Here is a 23,749-nt window from a genome sequence, read left to right as displayed (position 1 = left end):
ATATGTGGTATCAACCAAGAAGTTCGGAAATCTGAATTATGAAAGAAGAAAATGAAATGATCACTATTAATTTGTAAAACCTTATAACAACAAAAATTTTAGTTTGTAGCTTTAAATTTCAGTTCACAAATTCAAATGAACATTATTAAAGGAAGTCATTTTCTTCTAAAGTATGAAAGATGTTTCACAGCTGTTTCTGAGAATCCCTTAGAAAGCTCCTGCTTCGAAGCATAATTGTCAGGGCCAAAGTTGAACAAGTTTTTCTTGGGAGCAAAACTAAAAAGGGAAAACACAAAAGCAATAAAGAATGGAGTCATGAGGAAATCAAGGAATGTTTGTTTAGGACATCACTCATCTCCATCATCTGCCTGATTTAAACGTTTATTACAAAAGCTGCCTAATTGCTGTAAATATCTTCCCACTAACAAAAGACATTTCGTGGATAAAAGCACTTTTCATCAATTTTATTTTAGAAACCCATGTATTCCTATTCTTTACCCAAATTAGGGCTGTGAGGAAGACTGCTAAAGTCCACGGGAACCACATGAAGATCATACCAGAGTACAAAGAGTAGATGTTGCTCTGATCTGAGCCGTGGAAGTCATCTTCGCCTCAATTAATTGACTTTGCCTTTATGCACTTAAGAATCTTTCAAGGGGGCTGACATTTCACTCATAAGAAAAAGCTTGGAATGTGACAGGGGAAAGGGAGGAGAAGTAAATCAAAGAAGTGAACAATTTTCCAGATGCAATGTATTTTTCTTCTTTTTTTTTAACTAGAAATTTTTGGAGATCCTCCTGACATCTTAATTCTCCACACAAAACACAGTAGCAAGAATGTATAAGGAATAGAGCATCAAGAACCACACAGGCATGCTTTTGAGCATGCACGTACCCACAAAACATACATAAATTCCGATCTGTTGCTGCTTTGACTGAAACGTAACCCCGAATTTGCTGGATATCCACATATGCAAGGCAATCAGCATGATTTTAGCATAAAAGCAACCGTACATTTGCTAATGTTTCTTGGTTTTAATCACTAAGTTGCAGTCTTCAAGCTAGCCTCTTCACCTAAAAGTTGCATTTATAAAACCTGCCCAGTTGACTAGACTTTAAATCACACCAGAATATTTCAGCTGTCACCTTTACCCACATGGTTGCAAGAAATTGCCCAGATATTTCATGCAAATACCAATCCATTCAGAAAGTCTTCCCCCACCCCCTGAGTAGAAATTCACCAAGACATTGAAAGGTTAAAAAAAAAATCTGGAGACTCGAAGATAAATTCTGGGCAACAGAGTATATGTCCATTGTGTCTTTGAGCCAAAGAAGGGGAAATGGCGTTAGTTCTCAAAGCTCCCTGGTTCAATATTGCCTTTTCCCCCAGGGTGTTTCCTCGTTTATCAGGTATCATTTTACAAGGGATTTCTTGTATCCACAACTAGCATAAATCAGTCTATCACAGAAGGATTTGTTTAATACATTTATTCCTTTAAGAAGTTGCATGACCATATTTCATTGACTTGTACAATAGGAAAAAAAACTTACTACTAAAACAGAGTTTGTGGAGGCTAGTGCATGGTAAACCTATTTAGTCCTTTCAGAGGTCCATTCTTAGATTTTAATGTTAAATAATAACAACTATTCATATAAGCTGGTCTCACTGTATATCTTGACCGTTAGCCTTCCACACACAGCAGCTTATTGTGGTACCCATTAAATATGAGAAATAAGAATGTCTTACTTTGCTATGAAAAGAAAAATAAAACAGTACTGTATGTTACATGGCCCATGAAATATTGGCGGTGTGCTCCTTGGCTTTCATTCTCAGAACAGCGATACTGGAAGACCTCCTTTCAAATTCTGGCTTTGTTTCAAATGCGTGTCCGTTGGTAGCCCCAGTGAGAAGAGAGTCAGTGAAAAAATTGTTGAGGGGCACATGGCTGAACTGATTCTGGTGGTTTGAAAATCCCGTGTAACTGGAATCTGTCCGAGGCGAGTGAGAATAAGGTGTCATGCAGGAGGACGCATCACGTGGTAACATGCATGACGTAACCACAGAACCACCACTTGCATTCCCCGGCCACAAATTGTTCTGAATCTGGAATGTATGAAACAACAAATGTTACATGCACACATTCTCACTTTTACCCTTTCACTTTCCTTAGGTTTACGAAATTGGGTTAGCTACTCATTATTTGACCCTATTAGAAGGTCTGTAATTTCCTTCTAAGTTTACAAAACAGTGGCTGGAAAACAAGTCAATGAAAAAATTATTACAGTTTGTTTACTATAATAGATCATCAAAGCTCGCATACTTAACCACAGAAAATACTCCCAGAAAACAAAAATTTCTTAGATATTCTTGATACAGTCATAATTTTAAGATGCACACGGGCTACGTAGTCAGGACTCACAGTTTCTATTCATGTGTTTAAGGAAGGAACTTGAAACATGGTCTTAAATTTAAAGATGATATTCATCTTTCTAAACACAGTGATACAGCTGTGTCTTTTTCCCAGTTCTGAAGCTGGAACGGTGGTTTTCACAGGAAATTTTTGCCGACATTTAAGTAGTTTTGTCTAAAATATTTTTAAAACTGTATTCATTCAGAAATTATTTCCCTTTTATTGCTTCTTGTGTCCTATATCGACACTTCAGTAAACTGCACTGAGAGTCTGAAATATACACATTTTAATTATCTGTTATCTATATATGGTATGGGGAATTCAAAACAGATATGTGACATGTAAAACAAACTTGTAATTCTAAAACATTAAACATTACCAAATAACAGAAGTACAGGTGAAAAACTGCAAATGTTAGGATGTCGTGTGGGTACAGTTAAAGTACTACAAACATCACATATGCAAAAAAAGGTACAATTTGTGCCAAACAAATTCAACATGCATATTATTAAGTCTCTAAGGAAGATAAGTAAGCAAAATAAAACATTCAAGCACCAATTTTCAAAGTTAGTAGCATATAAAATGAACACTATGGAGAATTTTTAAAATGAGAATTTTAAATAAAAAGTATCCCAATCACAATAGGCAATGTAATTAAACAACAAAAATGAACAGGCCACATAAATTACAGGGAGACACACAGAAAATTATGACAAGTGGAATTGAAGAAAAGGAAGAGAAGAGACTATTATGTGGAAAAGCAGGGCAAAGTGATGCAGCCTCGGGAGATGAAATAAAAACGAATGCATGTGCCTTCTCTTTTGGTTTTGTTTCTGGCCTGTGCTCTTCTGTTTTGCTTTCCGAAACAGAGACTGGCTATGTAGTATATAGGAAAGCCTAGAATTTGCCATGTAGCCCAAGCAAGGCTCAAGCTTCCAGTCCTCCTGCTTCAGCCACCTGAATTCCTGGGATTACAGGAATGCACACCACTCCAGGCATGTAACTTCTAACTGTTTATAACACATTCAAACTAAACATGGCACCAGTATGTGTTGTCATGGTATCTGTCTTTCTTCTATTTAAGTCATGATGAAAAATGGAATCATCAATGCTTTTGACACATAAGGATGTCTTGTAATTTGCGTATTCCAGGCTTCTACAGAGAACCTCTGATATATTCTTACAAAACCCAAGTTGAACAACACTCTATGACAACCTATGTTCTATTAATAACAGAAAAAATGTATTCATGTATCTAGCTCACACTAGGGAAGTTGTTTTGTGATTCAAACAGGATGGTGTATTTGTTTCTGAAACATGAAAGAAAATGTATACAAATGATTTTAACACTTGTGTGCAGTATCTCACAAAAATACTTACTGACCAAAAAATACTTATTTTTGTGTTGTTCTAAAATGAGTTCCTAATATAAATATATTTAAAATGTTGTTGTAAGCTAGTGTGTATCTTTATGTAACTATAATATAAGTTCACAGAGTTAACTGGTGTGCCTACATATAGATAAATATAATCTTTTGTATGTTTGGTTAGTCCTTAAATCATCATGGCCTGTGTTGTTTTCCTGTTGGCCTACTCCTCTCCACACATTTCACATCAGCCAAAATAATTGCTGAGCTCTGTATCTCAAACCAACAAGAGGGCTGCTAATGCCGTTACTCCATCAAACTAGCTCTTCTAATGTAATATGGGTGCTTTTCTTTACACTCAATCTAACATTGTAAAATGATGCAAAACCCACAGCCATGTGACTGAAAAGGCTTTCAGGAAGGAAGGTAAACTGGTTTGCTTATTTAAAAATGAATTAGAACAATGTGAGGTGCACTCTCACCCTGAACTCTTGGGGAAGGGTCTAGGCCCTGCCCTATATGAAATGACAGACTATGGACACCCCCATGGAGGGCCTCACCCTCCCTGGGGGAATGAGGGGATAACGGGGGGGGGATGGGGGGAGGGCACGGGAGGAGGGGAGGGAAAGGGAGAGGGACCTCGTACTGACTTGTGAAGCAACCTTGTTTCTTATCTAAATTTAAAATGGAAAATAAAAAAATATTAATAAAAAAAAAAAAAAAAAAAAAGAAGATGACAAAAAATAAAAAAAAAAAAAAAAAAAAAAAAAAAATGAATAGTGATAGGGAACATTTACTTGCCTGTCTGCATTAAAGTGTTTCCCAATTTATAATATCACTAAAATTTATTATGGTCATATATTATATTCCACATGCATAGAAATATGTCTCCAACCAGTTACATAGTGAAGGGAAGGGGAGAAAGGCAAAGAAACAATCTACAAACTTAAAGAAAGAAAATATTTATTATGGAAAGAATTAACATTAATCTACTTGAAAATCTAAAAAAAAATCTGGAATCTATTTCAGTGAAAAACATTAAAAGGTAAATGATTTTATTATGGCATAAACGTTATCTGGATCTGATCAAACATATCAATGTATTATTTGTGATAGAAAAAGTTCCTAATATGCAAGGTATTTTCTGAGGAGACCAAATTGATAGAGTGAATTACTCATAGCAATATTTTAGTTTGGATATGCAAACATTTTGAAGAACTTGAAATTTCCTCCCCCGCATAAAGAATTCTCAGAAACTTTTCCTAATACATTCTTTCCCCATGCTGTCACTCTATCCCTCCTAGCTTCTGCCCCAAATACATCTTTTATTTTCAAAATAGACTTCATGGATCTAATGGGTTTCTATAGCAAAACATCGGGTGCAAATTTTTAGGGAACATACCACAAGAAAATGGTGATTTTATTTACTCTAAAATACTGCCTCTGCCTTAGATCTAGTACTTGACAGCTAATGAACATTAGTTAATTAGCATGTGTGGCATAAACTACAAAGACTTTTATCTTAACACAAATACATGTTTTTTTTTAATCTGTTGTAGAAGGTAAGTCAAAAACAAACAAACAAACAAAAAAAACAGAGACCTGGGACTTTAACTCAGACTACATAACCAATAAGGTTAAATCTGACCCAAAGAAATCAAAACACAGTAAAATAAGGTGACTATTTTTATAAGTTACATTTGATTATTTTTGTACACACTTCCAATTTCATAATTCAAAGGCTCTACTGTATGATAACAAATCCAGTGATTATTCATCATAATTATTTTGCTTATCTTGACCTGTAAAAATAAATAATAAACCCTTCATATAATATATTGAATGATTGAAAAGTTCCTACGAATGTGAAATTTAAACAGATCAATTACTGCGAGTCTGATAAAAATTTAGAAACTAATTAGATTAGTACAGTTAATGTATGTTTGTGGTTGAACATATAAATCATCAAGTATAATCATAACAAAAATCATACTCAGATTCTTCTATCTTGCTATCTGTATTTATGCACAGGGTTTTTGTCATGAAAACATATTTTCCATCACAGATCCATTTAAAATGTACTTACTCATTAAGTATGTCATATCAGAGCATAGAATCTGTGTCAAAATGATAGTAGTGATAAAATATATGATGCTGTTTTAAAAATCAGTTGAAATTAGAAAACACTAGTGGAGTTCATCTTCCAAATGCAATTAAACTCTCAACAGCTTAAACTTTTTCATTTCCTGTGGCCACAAGTTCTACTACTTTGTAAAAATTCCATTCTTTCGTTTGTGTTCCATAAAATGACACTGACTAACCACTATTTCTATTATTATGACAAAATTCCCATGTCTTGTATTTTCAGGTTTTCATTTCTAGGCCTCTCAACCACTTCTAAAATAATATGTTCCTATAGATATGTTTGAGCTGCCAATCGCCTTCATTTTCAACTGTCATTGGGGCATCTACAATGGGTTTACTATATGATAGGTACATGAGACTTGCAAGGGTCATCATTACAGGAAATCACCTGTTTTTATTAGGTTTATGCTTGAAGGCAATAGATGATAAAACAGCTAAATTCACTGCAGTCCAGACATCCTATGCATATGCCAATTCTATTAGGTCTATACTAGAACCTACAAATTGCATAATCTAAAATTGTGCACTCCTTCTTTATGAATGCCAAGCTATGAAAAATCTCATCCTCCTACCATAGCAAAAAAATGTTCTAATAATTTGACTTTTAAATTGGGCAAGTTTCTTTTTGGATTATTTCACAGAGATGACACTCTGCTTATATTTTCCTATTCAAATAGGAAATCTAACACTTATCTCACATATTTGTAATTATGGAGAAAGTTATTTTGTTTGTAAGCACACACTAAATCACATTCTTTTTTCTTCAAGACACTGAAAGCATCAGAAAAAAGAAATATGGGGGTGTGGGGTGCAGTGTGTAGGATGCGGTGTGTGGGGGTGTGTGTGCCTGCCCATGCGTGCTTATAGATATCTTCAGTTTGGACACATATAGGTAGTGATTTGAAATCTCATGACAAATCTTACTATTATATAACTCCTTTATCTTGGAAACACCGTGGAGATACATTCCTTGCAAGCAAGTTGAAAAGCACATATTAGTATCCTAAAAATGGTACATGTTTACATTGTAGGTTTCCTTGCAACTTTTAATAGTTTTTAAAATAGATTTTAAGGAGAAACACTGCCTTTTCCTTTATCTTAGCAAAGAAGCTTGCTATAAAAGAGTTTCATGATAACATTTTATCTTCTCAATGCTGATGTAGACTATTTAAGTAGTATTAAAACAATTAGTAATATTTTCTCCTAAAATAAATTGATTTACCCTGCCTTACATGATCAAAGAGACCATTTTCTTATCTCTTACTACCAACATTTATAATATTCACGCACACACATACACATACACACTAAACACATTCACATTACTCTGATATCATATGTGTGCACATTCCTGGTAGGAGCTAAATTAAACACTGTTTGGAAAGAAATAGGGTGGGAAATCACAATAAAACTTAAAGAGATGTTTGAGCAATGTTTCCTTTACACTAAGATCCAAAACTTGATTTGGATCTTTCCCCTTGGACAACTATTTACATTTATTTATTGATTGTTTTGTACATTTTCTGCTCTTACTATGCACCTTTATTATCACATTATCACTGTGGAATTTGACAGATTTTATATGGTGTCTTCCAAATAAAAATATCAGTTTCCGCAAATGCACTTTAATTTTCTAGAAGCTATTGCATGCTTCACTAGCATTTCTCCTAATGTAAAGTTTAGCTGAAAAAATACTGGTAATCATATCCTCAGTAACTATTGACTGGCTTTATTATTCATTAGCTTTTCTAGTCGCTATACCAATAAGTCACTAGCAAGAAAAAAGACTGTATTTCTAAAGAATGTGTTTGCTTACAGTGGTTGAAAGGGTCCCACCTGAGTTAATTGAGCAATGAAAAGACCAATTCAGATAAAAATGAGGACACAACTTCAGTTCCTACTTACTGGCTCTAATTTTAATTTTAATTCCTAAAATACATTTATTAAGTATACAATGTTATAAACTTGAGGTTACAGAAATTACATATTTATTAGATGATCCTCTATTAAATAGTTTCTCATTTTTCTTTTTAAAAAAATGTCCATCGTGGAAACGAGACAGGGATTTGGAAGCAGTGTGCTATTTCCATTTTAAAATCACTACTATATGCAACAGTATGACAGTGACAAATTATGAAAATGTTGTCCAACAAACAGTCATGTCACTGAAAGCACATACAGTTTCCTAAGATATTTAATGCCTAGAAACTTTCAAAGTTGCTTCACATAAATATGTTTAAATTGTTATTAAAATAAATTCTCAAAAATGTAACATTTGATTCTTTGCCTTTAATGTTGAACACAGTCTTAACTGCTTGTTTCTTTAACTGTTGTTGTGCTCACACACACACATACATCACACACACACACACACACACACAGTACTAAAGGCAAAGTTAGAATTTTATTCTTGTGATTTTTTAATTCACTTGAATTTTATACAATGTTATTGAATAACTCTGATTCTTATTTTAAAAATTCCACAAAAAAACGAGTAATTATAATTAGACCCACAATGCCAAAAGGAGATAGACTAATTAAATTACATATGATTTAGGTAAAACTATAAATCACAAGGAAAATGAAGTTCTCATAGCAATGAGAGTAAAATGCAGGTTTTAATCCACATATCTGCTCTAGTAAAGTGGCCAAGCTTTACTTGCTATAGGACTGTTCTCTATCCGTGTGTGTGTGTGTGTGTGTGTGTGTGTGTGGTACTTATATATCATATTATATATATATGTATATATAATATTTCCTCTCATGTTTTGCTCATATAGGACTGTAAACTGTTTAAATGTATTTTTTTAATTAAAGGAATGCTGAAAAAACTATTTAAATCCAATATTATAACTTATTCTAAGCAATGAAGAAAAGCCATAAGGTCACTTTAAGTTAGGATTTGACATTTGAAAAAAATGTAAAATTTCACATTCTAAATAGTATGAATTACTTCTTTGAGTGTTATTCTTTATAACTTGAAATTTTTAATGTTTTAACATAATTAAAATAAATATTTTTAATTAAAAATTATACATTTCAATCTCATGCAAATCTTTTAAATAATAACTGTACAACCAGCTGCACTTTGAAGCAGTGGATATTGATAAAGTGTCTAGTGAAACTCATAACTTACTTTTAACATATATATGCATGTATGAAATATTCTTCATATATATTTATGACAGCTTATATATTTACATATTAAAGTAAAATACTAGCTTTATCTATTATAAAACTATGTTTATTTGGAAAATATACACTATCCTGTATTTTTCAGATTTTAAACATCACAGTTAGTGAAAGTTCTGTGCTATCAATATGACTTGTTGGCCTAGTGATGGTATGGTTTCTGTGTCTTTGGTTGCTAAATCTTGCCATGACTGACTATGCCACAGTTATTTCACAGACTAAGAGTATTAATTATCCAACATGCCAAATATAACTTTATGATTAATTATTTTAAGTGATAATAGTTCATTTATTTTAAAAATTTTGTATATGAGTAAAATATGGGATAGAATGGGATAGCATATATATTTGGTAAAATGGGCTTAGTGATTTCTATCACCACACACTATATAAAGCCTCTTTCATATTTCAGGTGCTAAAAACAAGGCAAAATAATGACTTTAAACCATCTGTTGAAAATTTTCTGGAAACATTTTCTCTATGAGAAAAGTATTTTGGTCATTTGAAATCTTATGTATCCAAACTTCTAAAGTTACTCTATTTGATTGTCCTAATTTAACCTGGAGAGTGTAGTTAAATAAATGTGATGTTTCCCTAAGTACTTAAAAAGTGATTTTACTTTGATTGGATGAGATTAAATACTACAGTTTTAAGAGATCAGGTAGGTACTTAGACAGTAAATATTGACAACTAATGGCTATAAGAATTACTGATGTTTACTGAGAGCTCATTGTGTGCAAAGGACTGTTTTGATCAACACTCACAAATGTCTTGTGAACATTTTTATCCTCATACTCTAAGTGAGGAGAAATATTCCTAGAAGTTAATTCATTTGCCAAAAATCTGAAAGTGATTAAGTGGCAAAGCCAGTGCAAACCATTATGTTAACCCTAAGATCTCCTCATACCCCAGGATTCAGTGCTAAAGAAATCAAGTAATCAAGGGCTTTTTTATTACTATTAAAAATCAATTTAAGCCTCAAGATAAAGGAAACATTATCATCAGTCATGGTACCAACAGTGTCTGCACTAGCCTCAGAAATACTTCTAAGTTTACAAATGAAGTCTCAAAAGAAAACCAAGGAATTACCCATAGCACCCAGCTACATAATAGATACTTAATAAAATAAATGTTCCTGTGATCCAAATATGGTCTAACAGAGTGAAAACAGCAATCCTTGTAGGATTGCAGAAAAGTATTTAAACCTCAACAGGAAATATCTCCTTTTTCAAAAACTATTTATTATTGTCATTATTATTATCATTATTATTTTATTTTGTTAATTATAAAAATGAGTATGAGTATCTAGTGCTGATAGCTTCTTACTTGCTTTTTAAGTTCAAGGAGCAAACCTTTTGCGTCTCTGGTTACTTGGGTCTGGTTTCTGTGCACAAATGTGTGTGTAACTTAATATAAACATTACCTAGCATGTAATTTACCTAGGGAGCAGAGGATGTTGACCTAATCTCACAAATCTTCCATTCCTAAACTGGCAACTAACATGTATTTGTTTATAAAATGTAAAAGAAATTTGGGGGGATCATTATGATGAAAGGGGTTCTGAAAATCTCTTCAGTATACTGAAGAAGGGAAGGTTAATTGCTTAAACCCACCAGTTCTGCTTCTGATAGAGACTGCAGAAGCCATCTGTCTTGTTAATCGTTATTTTTAGTTTATTAATGAAAAGTTATTGAAGTAAATCAGTGCTTGCATTTACATCTACTAATAATTTGTTTGCTATCACAGAGATACAGAGGTTTTTAAAAACTGGGTTGCATTTTTGAAAGACTACATTGAAAACAGTAAGAAGACCTGGCATACCACATACTTCTCTAATAGAGAGAGGACTTTAGAGGGTTGAGGAGGAAATATTATATGGGTGGGGAAGAGAATTCTCATAGAGAAACAGAACTCACACAATGAGACTGTTATTAATATAGTGATGTCCTGAGCATCAAATGACCTAGCTTTATTAAAATGTTGGCAAATGGCAACTGATATTGTAGGCAAAAGCAAGTATATATTTAAGTAAAAATACACTTACTATTTCTTTTTAACTACGTGTGTTGTGTGTGACCCTGTGTGTAGGCATGTGTATGTGAGTACAGGTGCCTAAAACACTGGCAGCATTGAGTTCTCAGACTTGGATACTTGGGAGACAGCTCTCCAGTCTTGAAGTGGCAGAAATCCTATGGTCTCTGTCTCCTGAATGTTGGATTAGAGGTTTTGTGCATAATGCCTGGCTTTAATGTATGTGGAGTGGTTGGTTGGTTGGTTGGTTGGTTGGTTGGTTGGTTGGTTGGTTGGAACAGGGTTTCTTGAAGTCCAGACTGGCCTCAAACTCACAGCTAAATATGGCCGTGAACTCTTGTTCATTTGGCTTCCATATGCCACTGAGCCACCATCTTTAGCTTAAACTGTTTTCAGCATATAAAAAAAGTATGCCACCTTAATGTATGTGACACTAGGTATTATACAACTCATATTGTTCATTTGCAACAAAAAATAAGCAGAATTTTAAAAAAAGACCTTATCACAATCTAAAATAATTGGGCACATTTAAAATAGTTTACACCGTTCTTCTAAGCAGAGACAGATACTCACAGCTAAACGCTGAACTGACCCCCTGGAACCCAGTGACAGAGACAGAGGAGTGATGAGCAAAGCGGTCAAGACCATACTGGTGAACCCCACAAAGACTGCTGACTGGGCAAGGGGGAGCCCTTGAACCCCAGACTGATGGCTAAGAGGCCAACAGGGGGCTGATCCAGACTCCATGAGTGTAGTATCAGTGAGGAAGCCTCAGAAATCTCTGGGGCCTTGGGTAGTAGATTAGTGTTCACCAAGACATATAAATGAACTTTGGGAGCCCATTCCACATGGATGGATGCTATCTCAGCCTGGACACATGGAGAAGGGCCTAGGTCCTGCCCTGGATGAAGTGACAGACTCTGGAGATTCCCCACAAGGAGGGCCTCACCCTCCCTGGGGAATGATGTGGGGATTGGGCTGGGGGGGCTAGTGGAGGGACAAAGGGTAGGAGAGCTGGGATTGACATTTTAAACATGCATGTTTCTAATTCATATAATGACATAAAAATAAAATAAAATAGTTTATAGCATTATTTTACAAATTTCAAGATGAGTGCATATTTTGCTCTGCAAAAAAAGTCACATTTTAGGGACAAAATTGACTACTTGATTATGTGATTGATTTAGAAGAGAAGATTGCAAAAATAGGCCTTGATGCCTGACTTCAGAAGATGTTGACTCAAAGTGAGTCCATGGAGATAAGAAAGAAGCAAACAACTGGGTTAAAATAACACCTGGGTTGTTAATTTTTATTGATATTTCTAGGGTTATATTGTTACTACAAAGTAATGAAAACCAGTTGGGAACAAAGCTTTTAAAGTGTGCATGTTACAAATGCTTAATTACTGCTTGTGTCCTATGTAGACATCTTTCTGCTAGGTACAGTGATTTTCCGTACTTCAAAAAATTATATTTTAAACCCTTTCTGTTTTTCCTGTATTTCTGTGTATGTTTTTGCATCCCTGCCAAACTGTTAATTCTTTATTTCTGCCCTGCCTCCAACATTTTCCAGTTTTCAGATTTTTTTTGTAGTTTATACTTTTTTTCCATGTAATTAGTAACAGTACCAAATCCAATGTTTTCTTGCACTAAGTCTTTGGATTCTATTTCAGTGCCTATTTCTACTGCTAGAAGTTTCTATTTTCAAACTGCATGATAGAAAACATCTCCTTTAGGCTGAAGCCTGGGAGACCTGATCTTGACATAATTGCTTTTCATAGAACTAAAATAAGTCTACTTCATAGTTTTACATTGAAGGAGGATTTTCCTCTGGCTTTCGCCAAAGTTACTGTGAATTGTGCTTGATTCCAGAATTCTGGATCAAAAATAATTAAGTAAATATGATTTTACCAGTAATATAGAATAGTTTGAGAAGTTGTTGCAATGCTCACTTTATAGGCATTTATCAATTTCACTGTCAAAATAAATTCAGCACAATTCTTCTCTATTCCCATACCTTAATAGAGTCAATGTATTTACATGACATGGAAGTTTCAAGGAGATTCCCATGATTCCCATGATTTGTGGAAGTGAAAAAAACTATCTAATGTCCACCTGGACACACCTTATCCTCTTCTTGTCTTAGCTATGAGGCTACTAGATTGTGTTAGCTGATATCCAAAGCTGTGAGATGCAGTAAGCCAATAGCAAAATATTGCTAGCAAAAGGGATGGGTAGTCAGTGCTGTGGGCCCTCTCAAAGATTTTAATTGGTGCCAGGCCCTATTGCAAAAGTTTTATGAAACAGCAAATAAGAAATATGAGCCAAAACCAAAGTAGCCAACAGCCAGGAACACAAAATAAAAAAATATGAATAGGATTCAAAGTCAAAGGGATGTAGACCAGCAGCAGTATTCAAAAACAGGCACTTCAGTCAAGAACTCTGTAAAGTTTACTGTACAATTGTTTAAATTCTACTTGAAATCAGTTCAACAGTTGGTATCTTTCTTTTCTAAAGTCTGAAATTAGTAGCTTCAAAATTATGTAAATTATACACCATCACACTCATTTATTATTTTACTGGCTTGAGGTACATTCCCTGCCTCCCTGAAGTAAACTGCCCATCTAGCAGTGGAGCTCATGGCTGTTTTAGAATTACATTGCTGGCAATTCAAGGACTTAAATGTATTCACATATTCACATGGAAAGACAGTCTGTTATGTGTGTTAAGGTCAGCCTTAAACCACTATACACACAAAACAAAATTAATGGTCTCAACAGGCTGTGTGCTGTGTGTGTGTGTGTGTGTGTGTGTGTGAGAGAGAGAGAGAGAGAGAGAGAGAGAGAGAGAGAGAGAGAGAAAGAGAGAGAATAAATGTACAATAATAATTAAATAAGAATTTGAGAGTGAATGGGAGGTTTGGGACGAATTGGAAGGGGAAGCAGGATGAAATTATATGAATATTGTATTAATGTTTAAAATTCTAATAAACGTTTTAAATAATATATTTTCTCAAAGACCTTGTGCTAGTGAGCCAAACTTGACTCTGGTCAAATCTGGGTTCATGACAAGTAGAAGTAAATGTATACCTCCTGTTTCTGTGCCTCATTTCTCATGTGAGAAATTAAGAAAAGCAATACCCATTATAGATGGCTGTTACGTTGGTTAAGAAATCCCTATGCAACCTGTTTAGGATATGGCATGGACAGTACATAAGGCTTAAAAGCTATAAGGCATGACTGTCTGTCTTCCCATGGAGGTTACCATCCAGAGGGGAAACAGTTTCATAACATTTTGTTCAAAATTCCACTGTCACCTAAAGAATATGAGGTTAATTAAATTTCACCAGCTCTGAGATACTTAGTAAGCAAAAGATAGTCATTTTTAACCAGGAAGAAATAAGGTAACTAATTTCAGATAAGTTTGAAAGGACGCAGGATACACTAATGGAAGTATGTGATGATAAATAAAACCATTTCTATAATACTGGCCTCTTGAAACCTGCAAAAAACAGTGGAGTCATAGCAGCTGCTCATTGCCTGCCCTGGAAGAGAACACTGATGTGTTCATGGGCCAATTCCTTAACACAACTAGCCTTGTTTTTCCTGAGTTTTAAAATAAGGGACCAGAACTTGGTCTTTTCTGATGCGCTTTTTTAATGTAAAAATTGCAGGATAAATTTAAAGAATTATATACAAGGAAGAAGTTCCCAAAAACTTTTTAAAAGGAAATTTACAGGCAAAAGAATACTAGTGACATCATTAGAGGGCTGAACTCACATGGAGGGTGTGAATTTACAGTTGAACAGAATGGGCATTCTCACATTAGGAGTTCAGATGGTTCTTACTGACATTGAAAAGTACTTATCCAGACTACACTTTATATGTGCCTTACAAACCATGTATCAATAAGTAACAAGGTATGAAACAATACACGTCTTGCTCCAGGCAATCCCCATGTCCCTCATCAAGCATCAACAAAGCAGGGCAGGATATCATTATTCCATATTAATATAATATGATAGACTTCAAGATGAGAAAACACACACACACACACACACACACGTATACCACAAAGTGTGAAAAAGAAGAAAACATGATTGGTCAAAAAGAAATAAAGAGAAATGGAAACAAACACTGTTTGAGATGTGATTAGAGAGCTCCCATTGTAATAAACATCTTATGTATGATCATTTTTTAAAAATATGTCATAAATCGTAAAGTATTGAGTGTGCTCTTGAAACAGCAAGCAGCATCAACTGTGAAAAAATAGGTTAGTAAAAGAACGGGGTCTTTAAATAGAGTTGAGAACTAAAAATTCACATTTAACAGCAGCATTTTGTATGTTGCACAAAATTATGGCCACAAAGATTTTATGACAGGCAACATGTTTTTTAATCTAATAAAAAATAGCCTGAATAATTAAATGCATGATAAAATAAAGACATATCATTAGGTGCTATTTCTTTTGTTTGTTTGTTTGTTTTAAATATGTAACAAACCCAAAAGGCACAGACCATGGAATATTTTCCAGTGAATGACTATGAAGGAAGGTAATTAGAAAATAAATATATTATTGAGTGAATTAAAAAGTCTGTTAAAAGTAGAATACATTTTCTGAGGGTTAAATTTTTACTCTTAGCTATTATACTAGATCTAAGAAACCCTAAGTCACCCTCTGAGTGAAGCCACACCCACCATCCTTGTTGAGCATTCTGTGTCATTGACCATACCTGTGGGTAGCTGTCAGTCCTTGGTAAAACTGATATGTCATAGGTGGCAGCAAAATGGCTTTTAGCTTGCTGTATTTGGCCATATCGTTCTCTTTTTCTCCACTTGGCCCTTCGATTTTGAAACCAAACCTAGTGTTTTTTAAAAGAGTACGATTTTAGCTGAAGAACATTAGGTAGAGCAAATTTGACATTAAAAACTTCGTGTCAGAAAGGAAAATCAACGCAGTAAAAAGTAACAGCGAATGTATTTCTTTACATCAGGACTAGTCCCACATGTTTTACATTCTCTTGTATCCTGATATGAGGCATAGTATGTGCATGAGGTAACATAACAATAGAAAGAACGGGATTTTAGACAAGCTCATTTATGCGTATGTGTCTATGTTTTCATTTGTGGAAAATAAAAAGAAGGTGGTAATATAATCATTCTTCTTGCTGTGGGTCTTCATCCCCTAAGTGGGTTTGATGAGCTTGAGGGACAATATCTCATCCCTTTCCTCAGTCGATCATAGCCCACTTGTCATCGCTGCCTATGGACAAACTGTCTTGAAAATGTGTCATAAACAGAAGACATTTCTGAGATGACATTATACTTAAATGATTTTGTAAAAGTTAAAAAGTGATATTTTACCTAAAATGGCTGGCAACAGTATTACCTTGATTACTTAGAAACAGGAAAATAAAATGATGTGTTCTTTTGGACATCAAAAGGCTGGTAGGTGAAGTACAATCACCTGAAGTTAAAATACATAACTACACTTATTTTAGCCAATTGAAAACTCTTATAGATTGCAAAATAAGGGAGGCAGACAGAACCATGTGTCACGAATGCCTATGAATTAGTCTGTTTCTCCCAGCTCATTAAACTGCCTTTCATGATTTCTCTAATCATATCTAAAAAATCCTCATGCAAATAACTATTCCTGAGAGTGATCCTTTAAAATTCTAATACTGCAGTGCCTTAAAAGAAGAAACAGAAAATTATATTATAAATGAAGCTTTGATATTTTTGAATAAGCACTCCCTAGGCAACATTCAGGAACCACTCATCTTTATATAACTATTTGCAGAGTCTCGATGGATTAGAAAGAAATTGGAAATCAAGTGTATATAAATAAAAATTGCAAAGATTTTTTCACTAAATTTTACTTAAAATTTGTGGATACATTTTTAATATGAAATTCTAATTTTGTATATTTTATATTACCACAACTTTTGCTGCCTGTTAATATCCAAGGCCTACATATACATTGCACATTTAATATTATACATCAGAAAGTTTTCTGAAATCACAAGTCTTTCAAGAACTACCTTTTAAGAATCATTCCCAAGTTACATTGCTAGTATCAAATAGTGCCCATCGGTACTGGGGTTTGACACAACAAAAGAACACACATTTTCCTATACTGAACACAGAGAAGCACAAAGAATGTACAAGTGCTTTCTGTCGTCTCTCTTACTCTTGACAGTGTCTTTAAAATGGGTATCGATTTCCACATGCCTGTGGAAATGCTTGAAAGAGAACAACCTGGATTAATACAGATCAGATTGGTTCTCTCTGCATGTCCTTAAACAGATATGAATCTGTACTGAAGGGGAAACATGCAGTGAACAGCTGATCAGTCTGCATGTAAACGTATTTTTCGATGGTTACAAGTATTACTAATTTAAATAACAGTAACGGGACAAAGTACAAAAGCAGGACTGGTGTGAATACCAGACAGTTCTGACGTTCTTCATTAGTACAAACTTTCTCTGTATTTTTTGCTGAACTATGGTAGAATTACCACTTGCTTTAAGAATGTTAACTATTACCTGCTGGCTGTCATCCCCGAGTCACCACATGTGGTCAGCAATGACAAATGGACCATACAAGCAAAACTAACTCCATTAACAAAATAAAAAAAATCACAACTTATTCATCTTCCTATTACAGTAATTTATGAGAGAGGGAATTCAATAATGTGGCAAAAGTATATAAAAAGAAAAAAGGCCTTTTGAATTATTGCTGCCTTTCAAATTTGTCAACTAATAAAGTGTAATTTAAAAATATCAGCTCTGGCCACAATAAAATACTGCTGAGACGAAAGGTAACATTTTACCCAGTATAATTTTTTCTTTTAATTTTTACAAGAAATTAGATTCATTGAACCTTCTGGTTTAGTCATTTAACTAGTTTATAAATATAATCCAATACATAAAAATTATTTAAATTGCATTGTTAATAATTACTCTGAAAAAATCTGTACCTAGACCTTAAAAACTAAAATTCAATGGTATATATTGAAAATAGTTGGGACTAAAAAACTCTAAATGACCTATTTTATGTTTCTTAAATTTTATTAGTGAAAATATCTTAGGATATACATAAAGATAAATTATATATAGGTAATATATAAATATTGAAAACTAGGTAGGTAACTTTGAAATTTTTTCACCCTTTAAGATTTTTTTTAATCAGAGATGTGCTACCATATTCTGTTCTTTTTAATGACTTCATTATCCAGTTTCTGAAATAGCTGTTTTCCCTAAACTTAGTGAGTGTTCAAAATTATTACAACTAACAAGAAATTTTAATGGACCATATTACTTTGGCACAAGTAAGATGTCTTAGCTGACAATGTTCCTTTTTGACAAATTACTTCAAGTTATTCACTTTTTATAATATTAACCCTCCCCAAAAGGTCACCTTTCAGAACCTACCTGGACCCTGGCCTCGGTGAGCTCTGTTCTCAGTGCAAGCTGTTCTCTGACATAGACGTCCGGGTAATGGGTTTTTTGGAAGACCTTTTCTAATTCCTCCAGCTGCAAACTGGTGAAGGTAGTTCTGTGTCTCCTTTTTTTGCTGCTGGATACATTGCTGTCACATTTGTCCCCAAGTTCATCCAGCTCACCCTTCTCTGGCATCCCTTTCACAGGAGACATCCTGAGATTGTTGCAGCTATCCATTGCTCGATTCAGCTCGGTGTGAAGAGGCTGTCCTTCCACTTTGGTGATCCCATAGTTCACTGTACTCAGAGGGCAAAACAGCAGAACTCAGGATGGTGAAACACACGAAATAACTGATGTGAACTAACTTAAAGCATCGGGAAATAGGTCTGCCAGTAATTTATTTTACCAATGTTCTATCATCACATGATGTGCAATTCATAGTTATTAATTCACTATTGATCAGGCTTAAAAACAGTTTTAAATGTATACATGGACTCATGATTTGCCAAAGTCCACAGATCTGTTTTACATGGCAAATGTACAGCTTATGCATAAAATTTATAATCAAATTAAAATAGTCAAGTGAAAATTTGCTCCAGACTAAAAAAATCTAAACAACCATGACTTTTGAAATATGTACAAAACAAAAAAGTGTGCATAGCATATACTCATATTTTGTACGTAAGACAAAATTAAAATGCTGGTTTTCAAAAAAGGGACACATCACGTTTAATTCATCATTTCTACCAATATTAACTCTATCTCCCATCCCCACAAAATGATGCTAAGAAGACATTTCAATGGGATATGATTTCCATTACATTTCATATATTTGATCTAGTGTCTGAATTAAAATTTCCTTCAGAAATCGATCTTCTATTTTTTTAAAGTTTTTATCAAGTTCTGAAAGTGGCTTATAGTTTAAAGGTATAAGATTTTAGTGAAGTTCTTCACATTAAAAGTGTCTTGAATACTTCATACTTCCATTTAACTCATGTCTGCTTAGGTCAGAACCCCCCCCCCCCTTCCAGGAACTCTTAGAAGTGAAAATTACAAAAATAAATAAATAAAGTAAAATTTAAGATGGCATTTTTGTATTCTGTCAAGAGTTATTTTAATTTCAGTAATGTTCTTGAGATCCGAGTTCAAGCTTGCACTATAACAAGAAACTAATGGTATCATTAAATTTCACAAAGAGATTCAATGAACATAAGGCAGCAGGAACTATTTGGGGTTTGTGTTATTGTCGTATTTTAAGGAAAACAAAGGCAGTCCTCAGAACACTAATTCCCAGAGACTGATCCAACATTTTTCATTTGCTTCTTTAAAAAGGGGGTTGGAGTTGCCTGAGGGGTGGGACTCCCCATAATAGTTTGAAGAACCGTTTCATGCGTTCTACAAATGAACTGATTTTTAATGTCTATACAATTTAAATTGCACATTGATCTTATGCAAAGGAAGATGTGCTGTGAAATTAAATATTAAGAGGGCTATGACTGATGAACAGTAGGGTTTTGTCTTAGCAGACAAGAGTTAAACCGGGAACTGCGGCAATTAGAGGTGGGGGAGGGGAAGCCCCAAAGAAGCTGGGGGCAAGTCTGGAGAAAGACCGACTTTTTCACAAATGTAGCCGGTAACCATCCGTGTTCATTTTATTCAGTCTTTCTCCGTTAAAATTCTTCCTAAGAGCGAGATGATCGCTTAAAAGATGATGATTCACCTCAAATCGACCATCATTTCTCTCTCCTCTTGTTCCGACAATTTAAAAGACGAGTTTATCTAGTAGTAGGCTCAAGCCACTGCAGAACCATTTGAAACAATCCTGTCAGTTCAAATAACTTTATGCATGCATCTGAGAATGCCGAGAACACAGATGCGGCCGCCGAAATGCAGTCGGGAAGCCAACACTTCCTGGTATGTAAAAATTAGCTCTTCCACTCTTTCCAAATAAACGATCGAGTCCACCTAAATGATAGTTTCCTCTGTTGTGTGCAATTTTCTGTTGTTGTTACCGAACAAGTCAAAAGCCACTCTCCGTACTGAATAAAATTAGTAGACTACGAGATTCACTCAAAATCTGTGTACAAAGTAGCGAGCAAGGAAACGAGCTCCCGAAAGAGTCAATGTCTTGCCAGATATTTGAACTTCCATTAAAATAGGGGGCGGAGGCTTGTTGTAAATATTTCACACTTAATTCGTTTGTTATTTTAACGCAGCCCGCTCCTTACAGCTCAAGGGTGGAGTATACACTATGATAAGGAAAAGTCCTCTTGGAATCATAAACCTGCTTTAACTGTCGGCATGTGAAATGATAGGTTTGTACTGAGCTACAAGATAGAAAAAGATAGATGGTTTGTTTTGATAACATTTTGACTTGGAGATACTCTGGCATTCAGAGTCGAAGATTCTGTCCAGAAGCATTTCAAAAGGCTCTTTGGGTGGCGTTTTTATGTGGAGCAAGATAAAAGTAGACAGTGAAGAACCCGAAAGTGAATGATTTTTGTCGGAATGATTTGCCCAAAGCCAATGTGATTTACTGCATAACAAGAACCTGTGTTTGCCGATTGCAAACGCAGTAAACAAACAAAAATCCGCAGAAATCACAAATCCACACAAGCTAATAAAGAGCAACTGAAATACACCATTTTTGCAATGAGAATATCGTCCCGCCTTGGACAATAAAAAGTTTTGTTGTGTGTCGGTTCCCACCCATCTAAAGGAGCTCACAGATTTTAGGTTTCCTGACCACTGTGACGTGCAGTGATGGATTTCGCTTCCTTGCGCACTGGCATCCCGGAGTTCAGAACGATCTCGACTCAACTAAGGTCTCTTCAGAGCCCTGTTAGCCTATACTGGGGTCCTGGTCCTGCCAGTTGTGGATTTTCCCGGAGAGCGAAATTTCGCTCAAGATTTAGCCCTGGACCCCGGTCAGTTGCAAGGGTCCCAAAGCAAGAGAAAGTGCGGGGCAGCAGGCTGCCTCCCTCAGTCCCCCGACAGCCTGGATCCCAGCTCTCTCATTTTTTCACTCCGACCCGCACCGCACCTCAATTCAGGGAAGGACTGCTGAGGCTGGCGCTGAGGCTAGAGCCGCGGCCCGGCCGCCCGGAAATGAGGATAAAGATGGGATTGGGGCTGGAGCCCGTCCGGGGTCCTGGGGACTTACCGCTGCTGTCCTGACAGGGCGAGGTCCTGTCTAGGCGCACGTGATGCTCAGCTCTCGGCATCGGCCCGAAGGCCTGCACGCATTTGCCTGCCGTCGCTTTGCCATAAAAGGACTCATTGTCCAGCGTCTCCATAACGTGCTCCAACGCGCCTCCTGTGCCCATGTAAAAGTCACTGTTTTTACTTGGCGGGCTCTTAAGGGCAAACTTCTCACTCAGAAACTCCATTATCCTGGAAGGCTGTCTGGCTGCTCTGGGGCGCGGAGGATGGAGGGCGCGGAGGGAGGAGGGAGCAGTGGGCGGGAGGAGGGTGGGTCAGAGAGGAGGGAAAGGGAAGCGAGCCCCGCGACGCCGGGAGCTGCCCAGCTCCCAGCCTCTTAATATGTCCGGGCTGCAGAAGGGGCACCCGAAGTTGCTTTTATATCTTGAAACTCAGCTGGGCTCCTCCGGCAACCTCCCAGTCCTAATGAATATGAAAATAGGCAGGGACTAACTCCACCCCAGGGTCCCCTCCTCCCCCACCCCACCCCCATCTTCCCTACTCACCCACCCAGGGCAGGGCGCGCCCCGGCCTAGTTCAGACAGACAGTTCCATTTCAGACAGTTGCCAAGAGAGACAAGGCCCCGTCACCCAGAAAATGTAATCGCCTCGATACTGGACTGGCATTGCGGAGGAGCCTGGTGAGAACGCGGAGTGGGTTAGCCCTCCACTCCCAGCGCCCTGATGGGCCATCCCCACCCCTCCACCCCCAGCACCCGCTGTCCACCCCGCCCCCACGCCAGCCACTCACTCCCAGAAGATTTAGAGGCATCTTAAGAACTTGAAAGGAAGTGTTGCTCTAAAGAGCTTTTATTTCATCCGTAAATCGTTTACGTGGAAGATCCACATTAATCTGAGCCCAAGAAGCCGGATACAGCGGCAGCTGTTAACTGGGTTGCTGGTGGTAGAGGGGCCGAGGTTGCCTCTAACTAAAATGCTGGCGTCGCTGCGGTAGCAGCGCTTGCCGCTCGCCGAGGCCCTGGTCTTTGCGTTTGCTGTGGGATTCAGTGGCCTTGCGGAGGTTGTGGGCATCGGATGAGATGGGAGCTTGGGCAAGGGTCCTTTAAAAGAACCGTATTTTGCTACTACCACCCAGCTTCTGTCACCTCTGCCCTTGGTCCACCCGTTAATCATCAGAGCGAAATGCTTTCTTTAGAAAATTCATAAAGACAAGTGCCTCCCCAAAGCCCGTTCGTAGTGGTGGTCAGAGGAGGGCTCATCACACACAAAATAGTGCCTGTGTGTGTGTGGTGCGGGGCGGGAGGGGGAGAGGTGAAGGGCTTAAGTGTTTTAACGCAACTACTACTACGTGCAGTTTTTAAGAGTTGGGGCAGAGCTTCGAAAAGGGTGATGGAGAAGCGCCTTCACAAAGGATGATGAGGAAGCTACTGGCTCCCGGGATTGGTGTTGGATGCACGGTTGCTTGCGGGCCCAGAACCTTTGGTCCAGCTGAAGGAGCTGCTAGGGCGGATAAAAAAACAACCCTTTAGAGCTGAAAACCATTCTGCTTGGCCTTGTGCCCGACTTCTGTTTCTGGGGAGCCCGAGGCGTTTGAAGAAAAAGAGTACATTGCCTTGGGCATATTTGCAATGGATCACTCAAGCTTGCAAAATTTTTGAAACTCCTCTACAAATTTTATGAGGGAGACCTCTGCTCACCGGTCCTGACGTCGTAGCCTTTCCTCATCACAGGCCTTCTCACAATGGCTGTCACTTTTCCCCAGGTTACTTTGGCAATTACACCAGAGCCGCAGCCGGTGGCCTAGCCCAAATTCAGAGGAATTTCCCTCAGCAAGGGTTCAGACATTTCCACGTTCTTCGGGGTCCTTCTGACCCATGCTCCCAGGTGAGACACTCTTTGATGCCCAGCCTGGACGTGATTGAGAAGAAAGATTCCAGGCACCATGTACACCAGAGTTGCTGCTTAGCTCTGTCCCAAAGGCATGGCTAGCAATGAAAAT

At 36.7% G+C, this 23,749-nt stretch overlaps 1 protein-coding gene across 2 annotated transcripts; it reads right to left on the bottom strand.

Annotated features, from left to right (window-relative positions):
- Positions 1-1,472: 1,472 nt before the first annotated feature.
- On the bottom strand, positions 1,473-22,442 carry Alx1 (ALX homeobox 1). Of its 2 annotated transcripts, XM_040754974.1 has the most exons (5): positions 22,296-22,442; positions 21,752-21,904; positions 18,580-18,884; positions 15,877-16,005; positions 1,473-2,103 (listed from the first exon to the last, which is right to left on the bottom strand). In XM_040754974.1, the coding sequence occupies exons 2-5, from the start codon at positions 21,882-21,884 to the stop codon at positions 1,783-1,785; spliced, it is 888 nt and encodes a 295-aa protein (XP_040610908.1). In that variant the 5' UTR covers positions 21,885-21,904; positions 22,296-22,442; the 3' UTR covers positions 1,473-1,782. The 2 variants fall into 2 exon arrangements, with proteins under 2 accessions (XP_040610908.1, XP_005068090.1); XM_005068033.4 differs by lacking the exon at positions 22,296-22,442 and having other exon boundaries at positions 21,752-22,154.
- Positions 22,443-23,749: the final 1,307 nt, after the last annotated feature.

Source organism: Mesocricetus auratus, unplaced genomic scaffold (genome assembly GCF_017639785.1).
Source record: "Mesocricetus auratus isolate SY011 unplaced genomic scaffold, BCM_Maur_2.0 Super-Scaffold_100011, whole genome shotgun sequence".
Taxonomy (NCBI): domain Eukaryota; kingdom Metazoa; phylum Chordata; class Mammalia; order Rodentia; family Cricetidae; genus Mesocricetus; species Mesocricetus auratus.
This window is presented reverse-complemented; position numbering and strand designations above follow the sequence as displayed.

Coding starts and splice junctions, on each gene's coding strand:
- Alx1 (XM_005068033.4), bottom strand. CDS start 21,977: ATGGAGTTTCTGAGTGAGAAGTTTGCCCTTAAGAGCCCGCCAAGTAAA. Junction 16,006..18,579: donor TCACCGAGGCCAGGGTCCAG/GTAGGTTCTGAA, acceptor AAAAAACACTAG/GTTTGGTTTCAAAATCGAAG. Junction 2,104..15,876: donor GGACTGACAGCTACCCACAG/GTATGGTCAATG, acceptor CATACATTCCAG/ATTCAGAACAATTTGTGGCC.